This window comes from Melospiza melodia, chromosome 5 (assembly GCF_035770615.1).
Source record: "Melospiza melodia melodia isolate bMelMel2 chromosome 5, bMelMel2.pri, whole genome shotgun sequence".
NCBI lineage: Eukaryota > Metazoa > Chordata > Aves > Passeriformes > Passerellidae > Melospiza > Melospiza melodia.
In genome coordinates, this window is record NC_086198.1 from 78,272,170 (window position 1) to 78,299,750 (window position 27,581).

The 27,581-nt window shown below is 40.5% G+C and overlaps 1 protein-coding gene across 2 annotated transcripts in view; it reads left to right on the forward strand.

The window, feature by feature from the left end:
• AFAP1 (actin filament associated protein 1) overlaps window positions 1-27,581 on the forward strand; it is a 114,723-nt gene that overhangs the window by 31,010 nt on the left and 56,132 nt on the right. For both annotated transcript variants that reach the window (XM_063157561.1, XM_063157562.1), the window contains exons 2-3: window positions 20,513-20,641; window positions 25,692-25,789. In XM_063157561.1, the coding sequence (XP_063013631.1) occupies window positions 20,515-20,641; window positions 25,692-25,789 (225 nt within the window). In that variant the 5' untranslated portion in view covers window positions 20,513-20,514. The remainder of the gene's footprint in view (window positions 1-20,512; window positions 20,642-25,691; window positions 25,790-27,581) is intronic.

Genomic DNA, 27,581 nt, shown 5'->3' on the forward strand with positions numbered 1-27,581 from the left:
AATTACTTCAAGGAATTCTAATGCCAAAAATTAATTAGGCATTTGAAAAGAATGAAATGCATGGCTGTTAAAAAGGCACAAAACAGACTAAAATAATAGCAGTTCATTTTTTCCCTCCAAAAATAAATACCTTGTGTTCATCATAAATACTGCAATTGAGAAGATAGTGCAAGTTACAAAAGCTTTTATTTACCTCATTTTGAATAGAATTGGAATTTATTTCTACTTCAGAACAAAAGTTTAGAGGAGAAAAAAAGAAGTTTCCTATTACAGATGATTTTAATTTACTTCTAATAAATCTGACTTGTATTATATTCATTCTTCTGAGCTCTTGTTGGAAACTGCCTGAGCAGAAAGTTCATTTTTCCTGAAAAGTCACACTTCCTCCTGGATGTGAGTAATAACGTGTATGTTTATTTAGTAATTTATTTTTTTTAAAACTAAATAAAAGACCTCTCCAAATGCACAGGGCTGCCAAGAAGTGGATATTTGCCGGTAATTTTTGTGGTAATTTTCCAGAGCATCTTTTTCTAACATAAAACACCGTGTTATTCTGAGGTGTAATAAAATGTTCTTGTGCTTTTAAAGCATTAAAAAATGGCTCTGAAGCACTGGCTGTAAATGAGAGGACCTTATCTGAGTGGTGGGACACTTACATTTCTTCTTGATAGAAGACTTCTGAACAGGTCTTTGGTTCTCAGAGGGGATCTCTCACTGCCCCACATGGTGTTTGTGCTTGGCATATTGCAAATCTCCCCTCTTGCTGTGGCAGTTTCTCATGGTCTTGAGGAGAAGAGAGAAGAATGGTTGAGGAGGTGCAAAAGAGCATTGGGTCTTCATTGTAGCGTTTGGTTCTTGCTGAGGAAATGGCATTTAACCCTCCACTACCTTCTCCTAGTAAGAGTACACCAGGACATAACTCCGTCAGAGCTGACCCTTGGCAGTGATCTGTGTGTTCCATAACTTCCTTTCTCTGGGGTCTCTCACAAGTGCTCAGTTAACAGCAATGTGGTGTTGCAAACAGGGAAACTTCACAATTCTGGGATGGGAGCTCCTTTGCTTCCACCTCGCTTGCTGCTGTGGTGAAGCTGGTGGCTCTGGCACACAGTTCAGCATCTTTTTGTGGAAAGCACACCTGGACAGCTGTATTCCCACCAGACTATTACATGAATGTTCATCAAAATTATACTTTACCTGCTTTAATGTACCTAAATCCTGCTATAAAGGAGACTTCTGTTTTCAGGAATTCAGCATATTCTTGTACAATGCCAAAATAAATAGGGGGTAAGAGACAGGGATGAAACAGAGCTAATGAGGTTTTTGTGCTGAGTGAATGTTTGGACTGTAAACTCTGCAGTGGTTTGGGCTGTGTATACACACTTGTGTTCTAAGGAGGCTGATCTCAACACCAGTGTCCAACAATAAATAAGATTTTGCAAAGAGAATAAATAAAATTTTGAGAAAATAGATAAGGCTGCAGCCTGTCCAAAGCTGCAAGGCAGCAGAGAGGCTCATTATGAAGTGCTAAACCTGTAAGAAAACATTAATATTCAATGCCCTTGGAAAACATGTGTAAATTAGAAAAGAATTTCATGCAATTAAGTGAAACCCAAAATAATAAGCATGTAAACTATGACCCAGACTATTCCTTGAACTCCACTTTGCCCTTGACTTTTCTGCTGATTCACTGGCACCAAGACATGCTCCAGTGTAGGGGCAGAAACAGGAACAATTTGTGATGATGGAATCAAATATTGCCAAGATTCTGCCAAAGCAGATGCAGCCCTTTCCTCCTCTCTGTCCATGTCTGAGTGCACTGTTGCCAGAGATCCAACTTTCTAACAAATGCTCAAAAAAAGTGTACCCCATCCCATCTTTTTGGTCACCTTGGCAAAAGCAGACTTCTTGGAAGTTTCTTATTAACTCCTGAGAAACAGATAACCCTGTCTGGCCTGTGTCCTACCCCATGGACAGAATTACTAGCAAAAGATGCATTCTTTGCATCCTTGCTGATATTTTCTGTTTGTACTTTTCAGTTGCATTTTTCAAGTTTCTACCATTCATATTATATCAATTGTTTTCTTTGAATTGTGCTTACACTCTTCAAAGTTAATATGTTATTTAGTTCCTTTGTTTAAGTGGGAAAGACTAGAAGATATATGTTTATTTGTTCATTAGGAAAAACGTCACCATCACTTAGACCACTTAGAAGATTAAACCCTGCCAATGTTCCAGTGACCTGTCCTGTGTCCTTCACTCAAAGGAATATACTGTAAATAAGGATAAATAACAATTCCTTATTGTCTTATGCAGGAAGAGTTAGAAATGACTGATCAAATTAGACAGAAGGGCTGGATTGCTTGCTGGCCTTTGGGATCATACTCTGCTTATATTTTACTTCTTGTCATGCTTTCAGATTTCTGTAGCTGAGAAACCACTTAACAGTTGGATGGCATACACAAGAATTCTTATGTTGCTTCCATATATGTATTATAAAAGACATAAACAATATTCCTTTTATCTCCAATGACAAGGCCATAAAAAGCCCCAGAGGAGGTATTGTTTACTTCAGTGCACCTCATGGGTGCATGAAGAACCAGAAGCATGCTGCTTAGTCCTCTGGTATCTTTCTCCTAGCCCTCTCATTCTGGAGGAGCAGAGGTGTTGGGGCACAGCTGTTATCTGTCTGCTTCCTAGGCTTTCCATGCAGGCTCTGTAGCCAGGAGTGTTTATTCTCCAAATAGGTTTCTGAGATGGTATTGAAGCTTCTTGAGGCAAAACTGTTGCCCTGGTGTGTGGCTGAGGTTCTCTGGCTTACCCCTGCATAGGTGCCTGTCCCGTTCTCGGCTGTTTTTGATGGCCTGGAAAGGCTCGGGATGGCCTCGGACAGCCCGTGCTCCAAAGGACGAAAAGAGTCTTCAGGTTTTTTCTCGGTCTTCAGTGTTTATTAGTTTTTATCTACAAGATTTTCTCTCGGCCCGACAGAGGTCCGCACAGCACGCCAGCCATGAGCACACACTGAGCCCTCGGGGCGGTCACTTATCTTTATACCCAAAACTACGTATAAGATATTTACCTATTTTCCCCAGTACCTTTCACCCTTATTGACAAGTGCACTTTTAGTAAGAACCAATCCCAAAGTGCCACCACCACCACAGAAGATGGAGGCCAAGAAGAAGAAGGACAGGACATGCCCCAATTCCTCCATCTTACTTCTCTAGACCCCCCTGTACAGAAATTCTAAAACCTGTGTTTCACACTATAATTAACCTATCCCTTCACCATTTATCCCAGTGAAGTCCTCCCATCCTCATACAGGTGTCGTCTCCTGTGCAGGATCAAAGTCCAGCCACCAGACACTTCTGGCAACATTCCAGGACCTCCGAGCCCCCCAAGGGTTATCTCGGTGTCTCTGCACATCAGGACTGCTGTGCTGAGATCCCACAGGTGCCCGTGTCTGACTTAGTGCCAGGAGGTGTTTGCTGTGCTGGTCCTCAGCTGCAGATTCTGCAAATCAGAACACACAGGGCTTGCAAGACACTCCCTGACAAAATGTTTTCCAAAGTTGATATATATTCTGAAAAATGCCATCTGACTGTGATGATTGCCAAAGAGCAGTGTTTTTAAGGCACCACTGCTGAACCTAAAAGTTATGTCAAGAGCTCAATGAACCCTTTTCTTTTATGTTTTAATTTGAAGCCCTGCTGACAGCACTGCTCCATTGATCTGCTCCATGGATCACTGAGCTGTGGCCTCACAGAGCAGGCCTTGGGAAACTGTTACCAGAGCTCCAAAGAGTGATATTATTAGCTTACCATTTGCTACACTTAAGTAGTGCTCCCAAAGGAGCAAGGTACTGGACTGAGTTTGCAGAGCTCTGAATTCACCTCTGTTTTTACCATTTATTTTTGTAGTGGTCTTGGGCAATTGCTTTTCTCCACAGTCACTTAGTTGTTGCTCTTTTAACCTTAGAGAATAATAATTGTTAAAAGGCTTGATGAGAAAGAGAAATCCTCATGTTCCACTTAGATGTTTGAAACTGTGCTTTTATGCCTTGTTTTTTTTTATCCATAAAGGGAAGATAGCAACACTCAAACCTGAAGCCTCCTAAACTGGGAGGCTTAATGAATATTCATGCAGTGCTCTGAAGAGTAAGTGCCTAAGAATTTTCCAAATAATAATTACATCTGCTGACTTGTATTCTAAGCCCCCTTCCACCCTTGCTCTTTCATTATTTCAACATATAGTCTCTCAGGGCTGTGGAACTGAGAGTGTTGGAATTTAATAATGAACATTTCAGAGTTGTGCATGCGGTCTACTTACATATGATGATAATTTTCACCTATCGATTTTATTTCTCCATTTTCTTCTTGTTTCAGGCATTTAGGATGAGCTGTTACAGTGGGATGCAGTTTCAATGTAGCCTGTGGTGTAATTTTTTGCTAATGTCATTGTGTCAGAGGGTGACACAAGACTGTGCCCTGGCATCTGCAGCCACCAGTGGGGATGATGTGTTGGCATGGTTGAGTATTTTTATTCTGAGGCATTTATTCTTTCTCAGTATGAGAGGTTAAAAAAGGAATCCGAGTAGTTCTAATTAATCCGTGCTGCAAATAATCTCTGGCTTGGCTTGCAATCCAGTCCTCTTCCTCCCTGCTCCTGGACCTAGGTAACAATCCGTTTGCCTGCAGGCTAGTGCAAGCCAGGAATGTGAGTCTGGGGCCCAGGGTGACCTGTGATTGTCCTTCCAGGCCAGACTCCTTGGGCTGGGGAGTCTGGGTGTCCCTCTGAGGCTGCACCTCCTCCTTGGCAGCGGCTCAGCGTCCTTCAGCTCCATGTCAGGATAATGAGGTGAGGGGCCCCGGGGCCGCGAGCACTGCCAGCATGGATCTCAGCCCCTGACTCCTCGCCAGCCTTCTGAGCAACTTTGGCATTGGAGAGGGAGGAGAGGCTGGAAACCAGAAAGTCATGAATGCTTACATGGTTCTGCCATCATCATCATCATCATCATCATCATCGTTATTTATTAACATCTGCACATCTGGTCAGGCCATGCTGTGGCTTGTGCAGAGGCAGCTCCTGCCAGTGGGATCTGCCTCTGTTCACAGTCCTGCAAAGTCGGGGAAACCGGCACAGTTGTGTTGAAACTTCTTAATAAAATTTAACGTTATAAAAGTTTATAGAATTTACTATTCTGTAGTAAATTCTATAGTATGGTTTTAACAACTTACTTAATAATTTCCTAATGCAAATATTTAGTGATTTGCTTTATAGGAGTTTGGGCTTTTTTAGGATTAACAAGACATTTCTCTTCTTCAATAAGAACTTTCCACTGCATTTAGGTCACATTATTTAGATCCACATTTTCATTACAAAGCCAAAGACAAAAATAAACAACACTGTCAAAAAAGGATAAAATTAGTCACATTATCTGGAGAGGGCCACAGCTTGATTTGGATTTTCAGATGTGCTAAGAGTTAGATTATCTCAGCACCCATTGGCACTGGGAGAACTTTACCATTAATGGGAATCATTGGAAAAGGCTTTTTGGGTCTGAGATTCCATCTCAAACATTCAGTGTATATACACATTCAACATGTATATATTTGGTCTGTAGGGCTAATTTTGTGTTGCAGCACAGCAGATAGATTGACACCAAATTTGTGGATTTAGAGAATGGCAGAACACAAAATTTTTCCCATTTTTTACTGGTCTCCCCATGAGGGAAGTACCAGGGTGTGCACAGGACTGCCCTGGCATGCAGTGTGGTTGGGACACCAGCCCTCAATGTGTCCTGTCACTCCTTGTGTGGAAACAGGACACAGAGGACAGCATGATTCTTTCATTGCCCCAGTATTGTCTGATCCTAGCATAAAAGGAATTTCAAAACAGCCTGAGTTTGTGCCTACAGCCCTATGAGCCTCCTGGAGCATTAGTTTAGGTACAAGTATATCTGTGGTTGTGTTTCACCATAAAGTTACTCCAGCATGACTGGGTATTGCCCTTAAAAGCTTTATCAGAGCCCTGCTTCAGTCCATCCTGTGGCTGCACAAGCACGCATGCCAGCCCAGAGCAGAGGCAGAAATGACAGCCTGGGTTTGGGAAAAGCTGCTTCTTTTGGTGGCAGTGCCAAGTTATGCTCTGTGACAGTCTTTGTGGTACTCAGCCTGCCTCAGTTTCCCATCTGTAAACCACAGAGTGCTGCTTTGTAATCCAAAAGGATGGGAGGAAAATGGAGTAGTCTCCAGTGCCTTGAGAATGAGCATTGCTTTCTAAAAGTTAGGAGATATTTGCTCTCCTGTTTCTCTGACTTGAAAAATTGCAAAGGGTTTTTTTAGAATCCATGCCTTCATCATAATGATTTCTTGATTTAGCTGTTAGTCAGTTTTCATCACTTTGCCATCTGGAATGAAAAGGAAGTGTAATCAGATTCTGCCTTTCTTCATATTTCTCTTAAGGAAAATAGTGGTAAGAAAAAAAAGTAATGATGAGAAAACAGATTAAATAAGCAAAGAAGACAAAAACCTTACCCCAAGCACACATTTGTATTTTTTCCTATAAACAAGCTATGTAACTGAGATAAATCTTTCTGTTTTTCTTCAAAGAATGCTGTAAGGGTTCATGGATTGTGAATGACCCATCTTCCTCTTGTTTTTCTTCTCATGTTCCTTCCATTTCATCAGGACCACCTGGCTTTTTTGAAGCACCTTTCGGTCATTCTCAAATGCTCCAAAATAAGGGCTTATTTAAATAGTTTATATTTTTCTCCTGGTCTTTTCAGCCTTTTGCCAGTTGTATGTCAATTTTCTGTCTTTGAGGAGGTCAACAAGGTCGCCTGGCATTATTTTATTTCTAATGTATTTATCTGTCCTGAGCCCCTACAAATATGGGGACAGATCTAGAAGGGACTAGGACATGATGGAACATTTTGTCCTTTCTAATGTTTTTTGGGTTTGGGTTTTGGGGTTTTTTCTTTTTAGTTTTAGAACTAAATTAGCTATAGCCGTGATTCTCAAACTGTAGTTTAAGAACAAAAATGGTTGCAAACATTCATCTTAGCAGTTCCTTCACTTCATTTTCAAAGTGCTTTAAACAGAAGGGAAATGGTTTGGGCTTTGGTTTTATGTAGATACATAAATTTTTCTAGAATTTCCCTAAAACCTGCTAAAGTGGATCTGACTGCTTGCTTTCTTATTGTAAATAATTTCTAAATTGAATGATGAAAAATACATGTAGGGTAAATGCATTTTACTAGGAGGCTTTTAAAATTGTTCAGTTTGATGATGTTCCCGGAAGTTTCTAGTGTGTCTTCCATGGAAAAGAAGAGAGCAGATTGCTATCTCAGATTATTGCCCTTGAAGCCTGTGAAATTAGTTCTTCAATAAAATCAGTGTGTTGCAATTTATGTATAGGAAATGTCTCTTTGAGACTTTCTCTGGATTAAAGGCCACAGAACTAAGATTTGTATGAGAATTGTAACCTCAATAATATGCTTGATTCTTCTCACATTTTGCTTTTCTTCATGCAGTGCAAATCAGATGCAATTAGGAAACTATTGGGAATAAATGATCAAGATGATAAAATGCAATTTTGCTTGTTTTCTTAACAGCCATGAACAGCCCCTAGAAATTGGATGGGTAAATGTAATTTATACTTGCAAGACCAGTCCTGAATTTTCTGTACTTTTGCTTGGGAAAGACCTTCTTATGTTCTTTGGAAGAGATGTACTTTATTAGTTTACTTTTTAACTCTGATAAAAATGTATGGGGGAAGGAGAAGGGGAGAGTAAAAGAGCACAGACTAGGAGGAAGAGTCAGTCCAATTTATTTCAGGATCTGCAATTTGGTCTCTCTTGATGGAGGACAGATGCTGTCAGATTAGAGGCCACTGTCAGCCCGTTTGAGTTGCAAAGAGGGTTGCATGTGTGGTCTAATAATGATCTAAGGAGGACAGATGTAACATCAGCTTCTGGTTCAAGCAGCCACTGTATTAATTTTCAAGTGAGCAGCAGCAGCAGCAGATGGTGAGATGAGGCAAGGATGCAAATGCTTGCCATGGAGAGCTTTTGTGTTTGTGCAGGGCAGGGCTCAGCCCCTGCCTGGCCAGCCCAGCTGGTCACTGCCAGCCCAGCCGGGAGGGATCCTCAGGGGCTCAGAGCCTGACCCTGGCTCTTTGTGCTCTGAGGCAATGGGACAACTTTTATAGAGAGTCAGCACATTTGTGATAATAACCGAGACCAGCAGATGCATCAGGCTGTGGTTTCCTAGTTAGGTTATGAGTCTGGGAAAAACAAAGCACATCAACTCAGGAAAATGTGCAAACTTGCTACAAACTCTGATCGTTGCTGTTTTGCTTTTTTCCTGAGGGAGGGTGCTGGGGTTTTGCCTTTGAGATCTCAGTGGGAGGACATTTGGCAGTGCATCTTCTTTGTGACTCAGGAATATGGGAAAAGCTGGGGAACACCTTTTGGCAAAGGTGGCTAAGCAAACCATCCAGGATCTCATCCAGACAAACAAGGCATTGGATTGATGGCACACCCAGCTCTTGGTGAAGCCCGTGTTGATCAGGGCATCCCCTGAGCTGTGACAGAAGTTTGGTGAGGACAAATGGACATGGAGTGAACCTCTGAGTCATAAAGTGTAGTTCCCTCACCAAGTGATACTGCTGAAGTGTGCTCAGAGTAGTTGTGTAGTTTGAATATAGGATTTTGTTCTGAACCCAATGGTCCATTTTTATCTTTATGGTATCCATCAGCTGATATAAGTGGGCAGTCACAGAGAGAATATGCTAAGGATGTAGGTAAAGTGCTTTTCTTCTTCTCTCCTGTGGCCTGATAGGAAGTTTTAAAATGATTTAACAGTGAGGGGCTGATGTTACTTCTGCTGTTTGATCCCAGCATTTTTACAAACAATAAATTACCTCCTTGACCTGAAGAAACACAGCCAGACTCAGAGTGAGTGAGAGCCACTGGTAACATTTTGGACATACATCATCAGAGCTTAGAAATACTCTTAGAATACAGAATAATAGTTTTATTTTTTCCAAATACCACCTCTGTGTTGGAAAGGGCCAGGTGTGAGGGAGAGGATGGAGCTGGCACAGCTGGCCAGGCAGTGCCCATGCTGGTGCCAGGGATGTGTTCTGCCAGCTGTCCTGGTCTCCCATCCTCAGAGCTGCATTCTCCCACTGCTGGCAGGAGGAACAGACATCTCACTGTTTGTCTGCCTTGCTCCTTCTGCATTGGAATGAACTTAGTGCCTTTTAGATGTTAATAACTATAACACTTTTTTTCCCCCTCTCTCTGAACCCATCCTGCTGCTTTGGTTAGTGAAACTGATCAGAAGGACTGGGAGGTTTTTTTACCATGGGAAAACATTTGCAGGGTCTGACCCAAAGGTAGATAAAAACCCAGCTGCATGACGAGACGTGGTGCAACTGTTGGTCAAGGGGAATGTGAGGATTACTGCTGAAGGGAATGCTGAAAGAAAGAGGGATTTCATGGGAGAGAGGGAGGCTGCCTGGCAGGGAAAAGGGAGGCTGTTCCAAACATTTGGGGCAGTCTGACCAGTGGTAAAAAAAAAACAAACAAAACAGATAATGTCCAGAAAACAGAAAATTATGCAAGGGGAGTGCAAGTCACGGAGGTAAATTTTCCCTGGGATCTTTTAGGTAAGTCTGTCTAGCACAGTCTGTATTCCAAAGAGGTGCAGGGCTGATTGAATAGAAGAGAAAAGGTGGCTGGAGCAGCCTGAGAGAAAGGTGTTGACAGGAGTTTATTACTGCTTCTTAAACATATGTTTTCTGGTTTCATGATAAATTTAGAGCATGTCCATAATTAAAATGAAATCTCTGTAAAATACAAGTATTTGCTGCATGTCCAAAGTTGCAATGGGGCTTATTTGGGCTTTAGTGAAACTGCATGAAGTACACCAGATAAAGACCCAAAGTTTTGAATAAAGGGGTTTTTCCTTTATTTTTTTTGTTACAAGGATAATTTTTTGTTAGTTTGTTTTCTGAATATGTCTTGTTTTCTGGCTGATCAGTACCAAAGACGAAAATCCCCATCTATCAGTACTATGGATATTGAAAACAATTCAGCTTTCCAGTTAGTGTATTTCACATGGTATGTTGGAGATACGGTGACAAGTTCTTACATGAGATTTGTGGGGTCTAAATCTAGTCACAAAAATTGTGCCAGAGTGTTTGTGCAGCTCTCTTCAGCATGCTCAGTTTCAAGTCCCATAAATACAGTATTATTGCCCATGTCCTGCCAGGGCAATGAGCCTCCCATGTACTGCTGCCATTATTTAGAACTCCCACTGTCACTTCCAGCTTTCCATGCTAGAATATTTAAATGATGAGGTTTCTGTCTATTTTAAAGGTTGGAAAATGGGATTTTTCTGACAAAATAGCATTTTGAATTCCAGTACAATCCCTCAAGTGGCAACATTTCAGTTGACTTATTGGACCAACTTATTATTAGTATATTCTTTAGCACCTCTTCTTTTCTAACAGATATATGAAAGTGCACTTATTTGAATTGTGATTCTCCTCTTGTAAGAAAATATAACTTATTTTCAGGGACTTAGGTTTCCATAGCTTTCTGAAATGCACTTTCTGACTTTATCTTCTTTTAGAGAATAACCTTTGGTCAGTTAGTAACAATGGAGACAGAGAAGGGCCCTTGAAGGCCGGTTGCTCTGTGGAGCTCCATTAGCAGGTGTGGGTCCCACTCCTGCTGATCCCTTGCCTGTGCTCAGGGTCTTTGCTGTTGCCCTCCCTTGCAGCAGCCTCTGTCCAAGCCCAGAGGCGCCTGGATGGAACCCAGGCTCCCAGCACTCTCTGTGCTGGCCACGGCAGGGTTCCATAGGGAGCCTTGGTCTGGCTCATTGGCATGCTGCAGAGCTGTGCTGAGGGCAGCAACTGAGAGGACTAATTTGCCTCAGGCTGGCTGAGCTCAAATTTTTTTTAAATTTTATTTTTTATTTTTTACTTATTTTCAGAAACCATAAAATTAAAAGTTTATTTAATTTTCCTGTCTTCCTGTTAACCATGAAGGAGAACCAGAAGGAGGAAAAATCAGAGAGACATTGGTGTATTTCAGAGAATTAACCTGAAGGGTAGAGGGAATTGAATTTCCCCATTTTAGAATTACAGCTTTTCTACCTTATCACTGCTAGCTGAATCCACTGTTGAAAGGCATATATTGCTGTTTTCAATGGAGAATATATTTCATGCATTCATGGATCATGTGTGTCATCTGTATCAATGTGTGCATCTATTAATATAAATTTTCAAAAGCCTGACAGAAAAAGCAGAACATACTTCTCTCCTTGGGGAAAGCATCAGACAGTAATCAATGTATGGCAGAAGTTACTCATTGCATAATGAGCCCAGCAATGAGAACTGTCATAGAAAAAGTGTTGTAGGACAGAAAAAAAGGAGTTCTTTTCCATCTTTGCATCCAAAATGTGAGAGCTTATGGATGTGTTCTTATGAAATGCAATATTATCTCATTTCTGGCTCTAATTTAGCTGCACACTGGAAGTCTGGAGCACCAGATTCTCAAAGTGAAAACTGGTCTTCAGCTGTACTGCTCATATGGATGACATGAACAAACTCTGGACTTGAACAATTTTAAAGTTTGCTTTAAACACGGATAGTAAAATTGTGTTGCTCAATACAGAAATTCCAAATCATAATGTTCAATTCCTACCATTGCCATATTTGTATTTCTTTGTCATTGTTTTGCTATTCTGATTCTCCCTTCCATTAACTTCCCTAATTTACTGTCTCACGTTTCTTCTGGATATGCAATTATTCATGACTTTGAAAGAAGTTCTACCCTAAGAAGGGGTCTGTGTTCAGCTGGGGACACGAGTGAAGAACTCACAGGGGATGCTGCAGTGCTTCTCTTTGTTTTTACTGCCACAGGTCACTTGTTACTGTGGTCTCAGCCTTATCTGAGCCCCATTTCCCCTGGGATCTGGAGACAGGCACAGACTTTCACCTCCTACCACAGATTTTCTGTCTTCTTTGTGAGAGGGAAGTGCTTTTCTCTTGTGGATTTGGAGCCTGTTCATTAATTCTGTAGTGGCTGCTTATCTGTGGTGGTTTGGAGGGAGGGAGGGAGGGAGGGAGGAGGTGAGGTAACGCAGGAGCCAGCAGACAGGACCTGGAATGTCTTGTCCTGATGGGACAATATCAGCTGATAACTTCTGGAGGTGGTGAAATGCAAGAAATTCCAGTTTCCTGCTGCAGAGGGATAATGGGAGTCCAAAATGAAAACTGAACCTGAGTGCCCACAGAGAGCACAGAGGCAGGAGGGTGAGACTTTCTCACATCCAGTGAGGGTGAAATCCATGTTCATGTGCTTTACAAAGTGTCTCACATTTAATTTGGGAACAAAAGAAATCTCATATGGAAAACATACTTTTAGATAAAGTCTTGAACAACTTTATAAAAGTCCACTGTAAGTTTATTTAGTTAGTTATCAGCATTTTTTTCTCTTTTTGGTTAGCATATTATGGGTTCCATGTAGTTCTATGTTAAATAAAAAGAAATACCTTTAACACTAATTATTTTTTTCTTCCTTATTTGGCTCTTCCTTTGTTTCTTATTTTTTTATTTTCTTATTGTTTTCCCCTTTTTTATTTCTCCTCTTTTCGTTTTTCCTTCTCTGTTTTATTTTTAGTTCTTTTTTCTTCTATGAGTCAGTGAATTTGCTTAATAACAGAGATTCCTCTACAAAGTTTATGGCATTGCTTTAACACTGGTCTGCACTTAAAAAAATAAACGCTTTATCCATCCACACTGCTAATGGATTACACCCCAGCATTGCTGTCACTCATTGTATGGCTGTAGGATTTTTGGCATGGCTGAAGGATTCAGTGATGGAGCAAGGTTTTTGGCAGCTCGTTTCTTGTCCAAACATTCCTTAATGCCTTCCCACCTTTTGTTTTATCACCCAGGTATTGAAACAGTAGCATTTGGAGCTCTGATGGCTTTTTTGGAAAGCTGGTTTTGTAAAAGCCAGTTCCTTGAGAGCTGAAGCAGAGAAGAGAAGGAGAAGGAGGAATACATGTGGGTTGTGGGTGAAGTGATCCCCTGAGGTTGATCATAAATATGCATGAGAAAGGAGGAGTTTTTAGTAGATTTGTTTTGCCTCTCTTGCCCCAAGCAATCTGGAGAGAATCTTTGTGACAGACCAGGGAGTGCCAAATTTTAAACAAAATATGGTTTTCTGCCAGTTTTTAGAGGGGTGTAATTATTTTTATGTTAAAACACTCCGATGGAAATCCTTTTATAGGTTTTACTTGCATCATACTGGTTCTTCATCTTTAGGGCTTTATTTACTGTTCAGGGTTCACCCCTTTTTAACACACTACCATTCTTTGCTCTAATGCCGTGTGTCCCCAGGCTGATCATCTGCACTTTCTGATGCAGGATTTACCATATTTATCAGGTAGAATCCATCACACCTTGTACATTATGGTTCTCATTATGTACATTATGGGCAGCAGAGAAGGGTGAGTGCAACCAAGAGAAAACTCATCAAGTGAGAATCTTGTCTCCTCGCTGGTTGTTCCTCAAACAGCAAGAGTTTTTATTTCTTGGGGCAGGGGATTCCAATACAGTTTTCAAATATGTCAACTAGTTTCTGGTGGCATATTGAAAAAATTCAAAACTTTTCCTGCTGCTAAATATTCTTACTGCCTGCTTTCAGATTTTGTGTGCTTCTGTGTGAAAATCTTTTCCTGGATAATGATAAAATAGTAATGAAAAGAGTTTTTTTATTAATTGCTGGATACAGGATATTTGTAACTGCATTATAGGATTGAGTGAAAGTGCATCAAAGTGATTTTGTAATTTTCTTCATAAAGATTTTTGTCTCCTTGTGGCTCTGCATTCATTGTAGTATCCCTGATATTTATAGCTTTATAAAAAACAGCCATGGTTTCCTCAGCAGTAGTCTATTACGAGCAGTAGTCTGTTTTATTTTTAATAAAATATTCAAATTACAGCATCCAAAACTAAAGATAGTGACCCTATTTCAAGAGAAATGGATATAAGCATGAAGTTCACATTCTGCTTTTTATCTTAAATGAGAACGTATGTCTGGCTTCTACAATGTTGCTTTTGTACCAAATACCAGTGAGGTTTTTTTGAAGGACTGGGAGAGAGTCACTATGTTTTAAGAAGATTTTATACATAGGTTGAAGATTGGCCTCAAATATTACCCATTAATCCAGTCAAATTTGTTTGGGGAAGTGTCCTGTCCCCATGAAACTAGGGCTCAAGATTCTGACATAGATTTTTTGCTTTCCTGGAAGATGCACTTCCCATAAATACACCTCTCTCCACAGAGAGATAGTAAGGTGAAAATCTCTGGCCTGTATTGTATACAAAGTCAGATTAGGTGATTTCTTGTAGTGTTCTAGCCTTCAACTTCTGCAACTGACAAACCAAACAGAGAACAAAAAACATAAGCACAGAGAAATTTGATTCAGCAATGTTCAAGGAACTGATCAATAGGATCTTCTAAAAAATTGAAGCTCAATTAAAATTCATGTTGCTGTGATAGATTTGTATACTTATGTATTTTCATAAATGCATTTATAACAGACACACAAGCCTGGAGGTGAAGTTACTCTGTGTGGGAGGTTTGTGCTGTATGGACAAGACAATAATAAATAAACATACTTCCTCTCCTCCTTCCTGGACTTGCATTTCTTTTTCTTTAAAAGTTCACTAGTGTATATTAGTCAGCTGAAAAACTCTTTCAGGTCATTTTTGCTGTGACAAGGTTAAGAAATACTGTAATTGCTAGGACTGACCAAAAACAATCTGACCATTTTTCTAATGAGCTCATTCTTGTAATTTTTTCTGGTTTAGGCAACCTTGAAAGCATGTGTGTGATACAGAACTGTCCCTGCAATTTTTTTCAAATCAACTGGAAGTGAAAACTATATTCTTTTAAAGAATGGTTATAAGCTAGTATCTGTAAACATAGATTTGGAATAATTGCATCATTATGCATTTTTATTCCCATTTGGTTTTAGTTCTGGTTTGGAACAAAACCTGCAGTGTGATGTAATTGCCTTCTTCTGATTATTTTTGCCTTGGTGTGTTCTGTTGCTGGCTGGTGTATATAGTTTTTATGTGCTGCCATTTGAAAAAGTTTAAAACTCTTTTGAGAGTTGGTCTTGGAAACCCTTCTGGATTTATCATTGTTTTTTTATTTGTGCATGGCAATTACAGCAGCCCATTAGGGGCCTATAATTCCTATTGAGCATAGAATGGACTTCTCATCATTTAATATGGAATGTGATTTTGTTCCTCGGTCCAGCTAAAATCAGCTTACTGTTGTGATTACCATCCCTGGGCTCCACCCTGCCTTTCACCACCTGCCACTTACCAGTAATTCCTTTGGCAATGAGAATACAGCCAGTACTGTCAAATAAATTGGCCCCTTTTTGAGAGCCTTCTTCTGATTATTATTCTTTCTTTGTGGTGATGTCAGATTTCCAAGGGTAATCTCTCACTGGAGGAGTATGTTTTTCTTTGTTGCTTGCATCACCCACACTTTTTCAGTCTCCATTTAAGAAATAATGATTGCTTACTGAAAATATGTAGATTTTTCTGTTACTCAGTTCCATTTTTGGGGTTTTTTTGTTTTTTTTTTTGTTTTTTTTTTTTTGTTTTTTTTTTTTTTGTGAGTGCATCTTCATATTTCTAGGAAGGAGAAAATAAGATTTTTTAATCCAGAAAATCAGCCAAGGACTGACAACAGGGAAACTTGTTTCTTCCTCTGAACATACAAGTTTGTCTTGGAAAAAAGAGTTTTCAGTACTTTATTTTAATGCACTCCATGGCGGTATTTTCTGCTCTTTCCTTAAGCAGCAAAAGTACTAACAGAGGATAGTATGCTTTAGGATATGTGAAAGAGTGTTCTTGCTAGCTGGGAACAGTGTTTCCCTTCTTTCTTTTCAGATGTTTGACGTCAATGCATATATGAGGTGAAATTCAGAACTTTCCCCCTTCACACTTCAATGTTTATGATGCTATTAACTCCCACAAAAGAAAATACATCTCTCATTTACTCCTGGTAGAAACAATGTCTAAGTGTTCACATCTAGCATTTTTAGCTAACAATTTCATTCTGTTGTCACACTAGAATTGTGAATTAGCATTTTTGGCTGCCTGCCTGAAGTCAGTGTGACACACCTGTGAGCTTGGCCGGGCAGGAGCAGCAGTCTGGCCTTGCTCTGTGTCCTGGGTGAGGTGCTGAGCATCAGTCTGGCCTTGCTGTGTGTCCTGGGTGAGGTGCTGAGCATCAGTCTGGCCTTGCTGTGTGTCCTGGGTGAGGTGCTGAGCATCAGACTGGCCTTGCTCTGTGTTCTGGGTGAGGCGCTGAGCATCAGTCTGGCCTTGCTCTGTGTCCTGGGTGAGGTGCTGAGCATCAGTCCGGCCTTGCTCTGTGTCCTGGGTGAGGCTCTGAGCATCAGTCTGGCCTTGCTCTGTGTCCTGGGTGAGGCTCTGAGCATCAGTCTGGCCTTGCTCTGTGTTCTGGGTGAGGCTCTGAGCATCAGTCTGGCCTTGCTCTGTGTCCTGGGTGAGGTGCTGAGCATCAGTCTGGCCTTGCTGTGTGTCCTGGGTGAGGTGCTGAGCATCAGTCTGGCCTTGCTCTGTGTCCTGGGTGAGGCTCTGAGCATCAGTCCGGCCTTGCTCTGTGTCCTGGGTGAGGCACTGAGCATCAGTCTGGCCTTGCTCTGTGTTCCACTGCTGGACCTCTGAGCCTCTGGACAGCTGGCCCAGGGCACATGCAGTGAGTGTCACTGTGCTGCCAGGACAGTGCTTTGGTGTGTTTTCAGGTATTGCCTCACCGGTATCAGGTTCATCTTCCCATCCATTATCCATCCTTACCAAAGCTTTGTTTTTAAAATCCTCTGCTGGGCAGTTAAATTGCTGAAAATCTTCTTACCTTTACTGTTTCCCACACCAGTACCTTTGGTGGGCCTGTCACTGTAGGTCGATGGGAAAGGGGTCACCAGGGACTGCAGTGCAGATTTCCTCCAAAGCCATAGAGAAAAGCCACATATTTGGTACAGTCAGGAGAGATCAGGGCTGGTGCAGCTCCCAGAAGTCTCTCCAGTTGTGGTTTCCTGTCTCTTGTCCTCTTGTTTCCCTGCCTCCTTCCCTGGTAACTCACTGTTTTCATTTCTCATTGTGCAATCCATCTGTTTATGTTAGATTATAAGATCCTGAGACGAAGGCTCTGATAATTTTTAATAACTTAACACAGTTGTGTACGCTTTGCATATCAAAGATATCTGATGCTTTCATCCTTTTTTCCCTTCCTAGAAGTGAAGGTTCTCAGCAAAGAAATGAGGTGACTGTGGCATACAGTATTCTTTGGTGAAGAGGTGAAGGCAGAGCTCCCTTCCAGCCTATTTACAGTCCCCTGCTGTAAAGAAATCAGGAAACATGGCATTGCAGAGAAATATCAGTGCAGTAATATATGCAATTACTAATTGCAATTACTAACAATAAATATGTCTGTAGAACTACATGAAAAATACACATTTCTTGTACTGCATACTGATGAGGTTTCACAATGATTGTCCAGATTGTATGATAATGATAGCTTTTGAAAGCATGTATCATATCAAGTAACTGTTAAAATATTCATATATTCTGTAACTAAAATGAACAATATTAATGCATTTTATATTCAGAGCATACTTAAAAGCTGGAGACCACTATACACAGAATGGAGTATACATCTTGTCTCAAGTTTATAATTTGAGAAGAAGATAAGAGCTAATTATTTGGGTGTTACTTTTTTCCTTTGGTCATATGGACTTTTTATTTCTCCTAGAGTCTTGTGATCACTTACCACTTTGCAAATCTGAACCTATGCCTTTGTGCTTCAGAAAGCTGTATGCTGTATACATGTTGTTTCATAATTTGAACAACTCTGGAAGTAATAGGGTTGTTGTGAAATACTTTGGATTTCTGACAGATTTCTAGAGAGCTTAGACAGCTACAAATATGATGGCAAAAAAAATTACCATTGTAGCCATGGGATGTTTTTCATGAGCTACATTGTGAAGCAACACAGACAGTTTTCCTGTCATTTTAAAAACCCTCTTTCGGCCAATATATTGTGAAAATCTTTGGGAAACATAGTTCCTGAAAATGTTGGCAGTTTATGTAATGGCAGTACTACTGCTCAGTTGAATAAAAGAATATCATCACCAAGAAAAACTTGGGCAGGGTGGAATTATATGTACAAATGAATAGAGTCTTTGAGAAAATTAAGGGTTAAGGGTCTGGAGCACAAGTCTTAAGGAGCAGTATCTAAGGGAGCTGAGATTGTTCAAACTGGAGGAAATGGGATTCTGTTTGGCCATTGTCTGCAAGTACCTGAAAGGAGGTTGCAGGGAGGTGGGTGCCAGTTTTTTACCCCAGGTCAAGAGGAAATGCGCTCAGTTTGCACCAGGGGATGTTTAGGTTGGATGTTATGAAAAATGTCTTCTGTGAAAAGATGGTCAAACATTGGAACAGGCTGCCCAGGAAAGTGGTGAAGTCACTGTCCTTGGTAACCCTGTGGATGTGGTGCTTAGGGACAGGGTTTAGTGGTGCACTTGGCTGTGACCGTGTTCACAGGGGTTCTTGGGTGAGGGAAGAGATGAGGATCTGACTCCATGTTTCAGAAGGCTTGATTTATTATTTTATGATATATATTACGTTAAATCTATGCTAAAAGAATAGAAGAGAAGGTTTCATCAGAAGGCTAGCTAAGAATAGAATAGGAAGGAATGATAACAAAGGCTTGTGGCTCAGCTCTCTGTCCAAGCCAACTGGCTGTGATTGACCATTAATTACAAACATCCAACATGGGCCAATCACAGATCCACCTGTTGCATTCCACAGCAGCAGACAACCATTGTTTACATTTTGTTCCTGAGGCCTCTCAGCTTCTCAGGAGGAAAAATCCTAAGGAAAGGATTTTTCATAAAAGATGGCTGCGACACTTGACAGTGCTGTGGTTGGACTTGATGATCTTAAAAGTCTTTTACAGCCTAAATGATTCTATGAAAATACTTGCCCAAGCATACTTCTTCAGGGATTTCTGTGCTGAGATGTTTTCATGTGCTGGTATTGCTGACTGGCACATCTTCTGTTTGTTGGCTTTTTGAGTTTGTTGGCTTTGCCGGAGCAGTCAGAGCATAGGTACAGTCTCCAAATGCATGGGAAAATCTGCATTTTTTGAAGACAAAAATAGGCCAGGAGTCCCTTGCAGGAGTAGCTGACATCCGTGGATAAAGCACATGCACCTCAAACAAGGGTTGTTTAAACATCCTGACACATTCTCAGAATTGGAGGAAAGGATTTCACGTTCACTTGGGTAAACAATTGTATCAGAAAGGTTTTAGGAGTAGGGAAGAGCTGGTAAGGGAGTAAGCAGCAAAGAATGTACCTTTTAGAGGTCTGAAAGGGCTTAGCAGCAGTTGCCCAGTTAGGCCTGGAAAAGACTGTAAAAACAAATGCGATTAAGTAGAGAAAAATTTAAGTGGAGGCATTTTGGAATGAGGATACAAAACTATAAATAGTACATCCCCTTAAGTAAAGGGACCAGAGAATCTCAGAATTATGAGAGAACTGAAGCATGAAAATGTGGTTCAATATCGTGGGTTTCCTCAGAAACCTGCTGAAGAGACCATATGATCAGGCTAACAAAAGTGTTTGTGTGTATGGTCTGGTTTGTGTGTACTGCATTTCTTAGGATGATGCAAGACTTTAGGGATAACTTGAAAGGAAAAAAGGAGAACTGTGCTTATGAAATTCATTGATAAAAAAATTGAGAAGCACTGGGAATAGAGAGAAGAAATGTAATTTTTTCTAGAGTTGGAAAACTTTGAGATCTGAAATAATAGAATAGGGTGAAATGTGAAATGCACAACATGGACTCTGAGGAGTGATAAAAAAACATGTGAGAGATTGGGAGCTTGTCTTTGGAGATCATAAAAAAGAAAAATCATGGCAAAGAAATGAGTACCTGCTCTTACTGCAGCAAACAGAAGAAAAAAGATGAAGGAAAGATTCATTAAAATACCAGTGGTGTCTGGAAGCTTTACCAAGCCTTAAATTTTTTCTGCTGTTTTGCAGTTTGTTAATGGGAGGGGAACCAGAGTGACACAGATAGAAAAGCCAGGGGCCACCATTCCTGCACATAATTTGTCTGGTGCTGGCTTCATCGTGTGGCATGTGAAAAGATATGTCTTTCAGTTTGGAAATAAATGTTATAAATGCCAGCAGCGCTCACTAATGGATTATTCTGTTGGTTCTTTAATGTATAATAATGTTAAAGTTTCTTTTCATCAGGGACGACCATACATTTTTAAGAAATACTAGAAAAAACTATGAATGTAGATTAATGAGAATTAACTTTTTTTTTTCCAATGGGACTTTTCAGAAAAAGTAATTATTTTCTTTTGTCTTTCAGCCATGGAAGAGTTAATAGTTGAGCTGCGCCTGTTTCTTGAACTTCTGGACCATGAATATCTAACTTCCACTGTCAGGGAGAAGAAGGCAGTAATAACTAACATTCTCCTGAGGATACAGTCATCAAAAGGTCAGTGCTGGGGTGTGTTTTCTTGCTTGCAGAACGCACAGAATAAGTCTGTGCTCAGTGAAATAACTTTTAAGAGCTGAAGACAAGCCCTAAATTGAAGCAAGACAGAAAGACAGGGTGAAGCCAAAGTGTAACTTGCCTGAATGCTTTGCTTTGTGTCCAGCAGTGAAATACAGCTACAGGCACACTTAGGAATTATTGCCTAGGTAGAAAGTTTTCACTTCTGCTGGCAGAGTGGCTGCTTCATTTAATTTGTGCCAGTAATGGTGTTTGTGAGTTTTGATGCCAGGGAGTGAGTGCTGGCCGCAGCACTGTTTCATCTGTGTCAGATGACCCAAATCCATCTAAAGCCCTGATACTGAGGTGGAGTCTGGTGCTTAACTGATACAGGAGTGCCAAGCCAGAGATAGGAAATGGTTGTCAGAATGTTTGGATTGCATTTTGCAATTAGACTCACTTTCTTGTTTTTTTCCTATCTAAAACCATTTTTGTTGCACAACTTCTTGTCTCCATCAAGATTATGGAACTGAGTGCAGCATAAATGATTCACTGTATACAGGAACCTTTCCACAGAGCTTTGGTGAGGAACATTCCTCACTATTTTTTCTAACAGTACCCTTACATTTTTTACCACACTTTTCTGTATGCAGTGACATCTGGGTCCTAAGACCTCTGTCTCCACTACATCTGACAGAAGTACTGCTAGTGTAAAACCTCAGTTTAGATTTTTGAAAAATACCAGAGTTTTTTGAAGAAAAATGCCACATTGCGAGCAGCTGTACTTCTCTTGATTTGTTTCTTCTCTGGTGCCAGAAAAATGTGGTCTTGTTTGATGCAGTGTTGCCCCCTTATTAAAGAAATTGGTTTTTTTCTGTGGGATTCGAGTCCATGGAGATCGTTAAAGTAATGATTGTCCTCTTTTCCATTTCAACATTCTTAAAGACCCACCACTATTTCTACCTTACACTGAGAGAACAAGGTAGATACCAATTTCTCATATTGTGGAAGGAGTCTTCATGCTCCAAAAGTCTTCATCAAAATATAGCAAACTCCCCAAAAATCTGTAGAGGTGAACCTGCAATTTATGTTTAGAAACATAAATATTTTACTGGCATTCAAAATAACCTCAGCAATGCTGGGCTGACACTGCATGTTCTTCTTGCAATCTTTACAACTAGATGTCTTAAGAAAAACATTTGATTTGTTCTAGAAGTCAGGTGTCATTCTTTTGCCAGCTTTGAAAATATGGGGAAAGATTGTCACATTCTTTCTTTTGGGATTGTGGATGGTGTTCCAGGACAAAAAAATCCCTTCATTTCACAGTGCTGAGTATGTTTCTGGACTCTAGAGCTCAATTATTTATGCTGTTAAATTGTGGAGTCATGGTTTGGCCTGAGCAGACTTGTGTCCTCCATCAGTTCCTAGGCATGATGTGGGAGTTTGCTTGGGCAAAGATCTGCTCCCTCTAGACAGATGAAAATCACTTTGAGAGTGAGAGGTCTTAACTGTGTGAATATCAATTTCTGTGTGCCAGGGCACCTTCCTGGGTGTGTCCAGTCTATGTCTCTACATGTGGTGACAGATAAGAAGACCCCAGAACCATAGCTTTCCACTAATCAGCACCTACCATTTAGGTTTTAAAGCCTATTAGGCTCTGTAACAAGATCCATTTCATCCAATTACAGGATCCATCCATCACCAAGATCCCTATGAGATCCGTGTTTTAAGTGGTACGGCTTTGCTCAGTGCAGTTGTTACTGGAACATTTTACTCACCTCGAGTGCCTTCCTTCAAGGAGATCAAATGTAGACATTTCAAAGAAAAGTTGTAAAAGTGATTAAAGGATCCAGAAATACGCCTTCAAATTAACCAAAATGAGGTGTCATAATTAATCTTTATTTAGAAAAGTAGTGACTGAGCACAAGCTCCTAGACTTACACAAGAGTAAGTGCAATGGCTGAGTGCTTGTTTCAAAGTGGAAATAAAGCACCTTTTGAGCATTGGAGCTATGAACTAATGGAAGAACGTAGCAAGAGAACTGCATGCCATTGCTGGCATCTTATCAAAATGGAATATTTTGCTAAAAGATATGCTCTAGTTCAAACCAGAGTTAAGGAAACCTCATAGTTCAGTTAAATAAGAGATCATAGGACTATGCTTTATATATCTATAAACTTTAGTTTATGTAGTTGAGTGGAATTTAAGCCAGCATGGCCTCTAAAAAAGCATCCAGTTTCTCTCCCCAGGCTACTCATGTATTGCCTCTTCCTTTCTGCTAGCACAAACATTATTTGCTTTGTTTTGCTGGTTTAGTCCTAACCAGTGTCACTTCCCTGGTCTGGTTCATCCTAAGGCCACACACATGCTTATGCTGGCTCAAAGGAGAGGTTGGGGCAGGGACAGGAACAAGGCAGGGAAGGAGAGGAACTGCCTCCTTGGGAGCTCTGCCATCACATCCTGGCCTGGAGTGTGTGTGGAGCTACCCAGGGAGTCATGTACTTTACTGGAGCCGACCCTGCTCCTTTTTTTATCAGTCATAACATTCAGTACTCCCATCCCTTTGAAACTATTCATCTCTTCATTAAAATTAAAAGCAATAAAAGATGCATAAACCCACAGTACTCTGTAACTAAGATGAGCTATCATTTGGAGTCTGTTTTTCAGATTGTTGTTTTACTCCACCCACACAGCTCCACGAGAGCTCTTGGGTTGCTGGCACAGTTTAAGAGGCTTGAGGACTATGCTGAGTTCAAGCTCTTTAGTTGCATTTGCAAAAATCAACAGGGTGAATCCAACAGCATTTTCTGATTGCTGTAGAAAACCATGTAAGATCAATGGGGAATGGTGATGATGGATCTGGGAAACTGGGAACTGGCTGGCTTTGTTAGAATGTCTGGAAATGAACAATTATGTTTTTCTTTGTAAAGGTGTGGAAATTATAGTGATGGGCTGGAAGTAAAACACTTTAAACTGAGTGAGTTCTTACTTGGGGGATTCTTTAGAAATCTTTTGCCTTGTTTTGTTCCATCTACCCTAAATGAGCACTGTTTTCTTCATCTAATATCTATCAAGCAGAGAGAACTGGGCCAGGCAGATGTGTTCTTCAGGTCGTAGCTGCTTGGCCTCAACTTGCCCTGCATCCAAACTAGTGGTTACTCTGAATAGCTGGCAAAACTATAAACCTTATTTTTCTTCCTGAGCCTTGGCATGCCCAGTGGAGTGTAGGTCTGAAGAAAACACTTGGCATTGCATTCTAAAACTCAAGACTTTTTTCTAACAAACAAAGACACAAAGAGTTTATTTTGGAGTAAGAACTGTGCTGGATTTAGTCATTAAATACAACTGTCAACACTGCCTGTTTTCCTTAACAGGATCTGATGCCCTAAAGCTGTTGTACTCCTTTTGCAGTATACATTGGTAGAAGAAATTAAATGTTGGAGCAGGTTCTTGTTAACATACACATGAAAACTGGGGAAAATAGTTTTATAGAGTCAATAGTATTTACTTGGAATAGTTTGGGGTTTTTTCAGTAAAAATCCCTTCATATATGACTTCTGGTTGTTATGGAAAGCATGGGAGACTTGGACATGGATGGCAGTCATAATATGGACTCACCACTCATCCTATGTGAAGAGCAATGAGTGAAAGTTACACTGGAAAAAAAGAAAAAAGGAATGTTTCCCAAGACTAATCACTCTCTTGATTTGTAGGAAGAAAGAAGAATCTGTAGTCTTTGGAGACAGTTTAATATATCAGTGTTGTTTTTCAACCCATGACTTCACAGCCAGTGGGACTGGGATATTATGACAAGAAACATTTCATCATTGATTACATTTTTGAGAATTACATGATCTTCACCGAAAGGCATCCATTTGACTGTGTAAATATATATTTTAAAAATGCAACTAAACACTAGGAACTAAATTCCATCTGGGGTTAAGCAGGGTACAATCCATGGACTGAATGTTTGCCAGAACATTGAGGAGATGCACCCTAATCTTCTTTTGATATTTAGAAGAATAAACAATATCCTGTTTCTATGAAGAGAATTCAACTGTGATTTAAATTATTGTGCCAAAAACACAGAGTGAGTCAGTCCTTCCTCTTTTCTCATGTGAGGGAGATGCAACAATGGCACAAAGGACCCTCAAAGCAGCTTTCACATTCATTCTTTTCCCTTATCAAATTCACCTGGAAAACTATGAGGTTATGAAAATAAAAAATTAGTAAAAAGGACATGGTGGGAAAATATGCTCAGTGTGCATTTCTGTTAATGGTGAATTGGTTAGGGCAGTGTCCCTCAGCAGTGCTCCAGGTTGGGGTGTCACAGCATCCTGTGCAGCTTAGACTCACACCACAGCTCCCTGATCAGAGGTGGTGGTGGCAGCAGGGTCCCAGGGAACATGGGCAATGTGAGCTTGGCCAAAGAGCTGTCACCATCATGTCCAGGAAAAGCAGGCAGGTAGGGGCTCTTCTTCCACTCTCTTCTCCATTCTTTTGGCATGAAAGATGGTTTGGGCTTGTTTCTCCATGATGGCCTTGCCCATCCAGAATGTGCCATGGAAACAGGTGTTGATCATCTCCATTGCAAAAAGGCAGCTGGTCATGTACTGCCCACAGGCTGTGTTTTATTCACTGTGTGGTGCCACTGGGATGTTTTCAAATGTGGCATATTCCCCCAATAAACGTTTTTATCTGGCAGGCACCTGGCAGCGTGTTTGAATGTTGTTCAAGTCTTTGAGTTTGAGATGGATGGGCAGTTCAGAATGATTTCCTGTAATTTTTTTTCAGTGTCTGGTATTTGTTGATCCAAACAGCATATATGTCATTATCATATAGAGCAAGTATGTGTTTGTTCTGCTTGAATAAATTCCTGAATTCCCAGCATTCTTCCAGTCCGGCGTCAGTAACTGCACTTGGGAGGTGGGCTGTGATCAGAACTGCATGCCAGATTTCACTGTGTGACAGTCAGACATGGGAGACACGTGTGGAAAAAATACTCCATTTGCATCCACCAAGGTACTAAGTGATGTTTGTTGCCCTTCCACAGGTTTAGAAATAAAAGAACATGTCCAGAAGCAAGAAGTTGCCAACAGTTTGCCGGCGCCTCCTCAAATGCCTCTGCCAGAAATACCTCAGCAGTGGCTGGTGAGTGTTGTAGTTAATTATATAAATATGTACAAGAGAGAATGCATTTATGGTAAGTCTTAAAAGAAATGGTTACAAGGGAGAAGAGCCTGCAGGTCCAGGGAAATAATTATTCCTCTCACCTCTGCTTTGGTTGAGGGAATTCGGTTCAGCCTGCACAAGAGACATCAAAAAATTGCTTGTGGTGAGATAAGCTTGGGAATAGGTCACCTACAAAGGCTGTGGAATCGCAGTCCTTGGAGATTTTCAGAATTCTCACGGAAGACTGAGCAACATAGCCTTCATTTCAAAGGTTGACCTGTCCTGTGTTGGAGGTTGGCCTAGCCAAGCTCACAGGTCCCAGACAGTTTCTTACAATTTATTGGTAACATTTCCTGGAGCAAGCCTAACAAGAAGACTCCTTTCAGCAGCTGAAAAATGAAGATACAGAGTTTTAAAATTAAGGAAGAATACTTCCTTTTTTATTAATAAAGACTTTAGACTTTATTCATAAAAAAGGGAGTATTCTTCCTTCATTTCATGGTGTTGCCTTTCCTGCCCAGTCTCTGGGTAGGAAATTCCCTTCAGATCAAGCAGATGCACTGACTCTTAAAGGTGTTTATAGCAAAGATACTGATTGAGGTCTGTAATTCAGTCCTCCAGTTGGGAGCAGCTGTCTTGTTATAGAAAAAAAAAACTGTAAACAAGTTTCAGTGCTTCTCTCGTAGATACTTTTCAGTAGATATGATGAAGAAAATATTTTCAACATTTTTTTGGAGAAGTGTAAGCATATCGTGGTTTAGCCTGTTGAACTGATACTGATTAAGTATCCATCTCTTTATTCTTGGGTGGGAAATTTTGTGCACAGAGATAAGGACCATCCATGGAGATCCAGGTTCATTAAATCAGCACAGATGCAGCTTACAGGGCCAGAGGAAATGGATGGCTGATGTTTTGCCTCATTTTAGTGTGGTGTTTTGTTAACACATTTATGCCTGGGCCTGAGGGATATATAAGCATCTTATGAACATAAGAACTAATATATGACATGGAACTCCTGGCTAGCCTTTTATAAAATGCTGTGGACTGCAGAAAAAAAAAAAAACGCAGCAAACATTTATTGTATGGAATACCTTAATCTTGCTTTCTTTCTAAGCAATGCCAACTTTAGGTTTGTGACAGTAGATTAATTATGCATATATTTAATGGATGCAAAAGAAGTGTTATTAATATTCAGTGAAACTTAGAGAATTCATTTCACGGTTAACAGTGCCAGAAACTGATTATTTTTATTTAATGCAAAATACATAGAGCATAAATTACAAGGGAATGGGTTCAGAAGAGGCAGGAAAATTATGCAAAATGAACATGCCTTTGAAATCTAGACTTCAGGTACTTCAGGTTTCATAAACTTGAAACCAACTAAGATCCTCATTCTTTTATATTTGTGTAGGTTCAGTTTGGCTCTGAGGATTCAAGTTGTTTTTCTTAGAACAACCCATCTCCTTTTCCTTTCTCATACACTAATGTGTAAATTCCCCTGAAGTTGGTACAGCTGCAGCAAGTTAAATGGTGTGAAGTATGAATTAGGTCCAGGAGGTCAGCTCTGGTTTTTGCAGTAGTTAATTTTGGATTTTTAGTAACAAAAATATTTCTCTGAGATACTGTGGGAATTACCATGGAAGTTGACACAGTTAGAGCTGGCTGGTCTGCAGTGTGGTGTTCCCTTGTTGAGCCTGGCAGAGTAGAGTTTGGACATGGCCCTCCCTTGTGACCTGCCTGTAACACTGTGGATGTTTTCACCTCAGTGAAT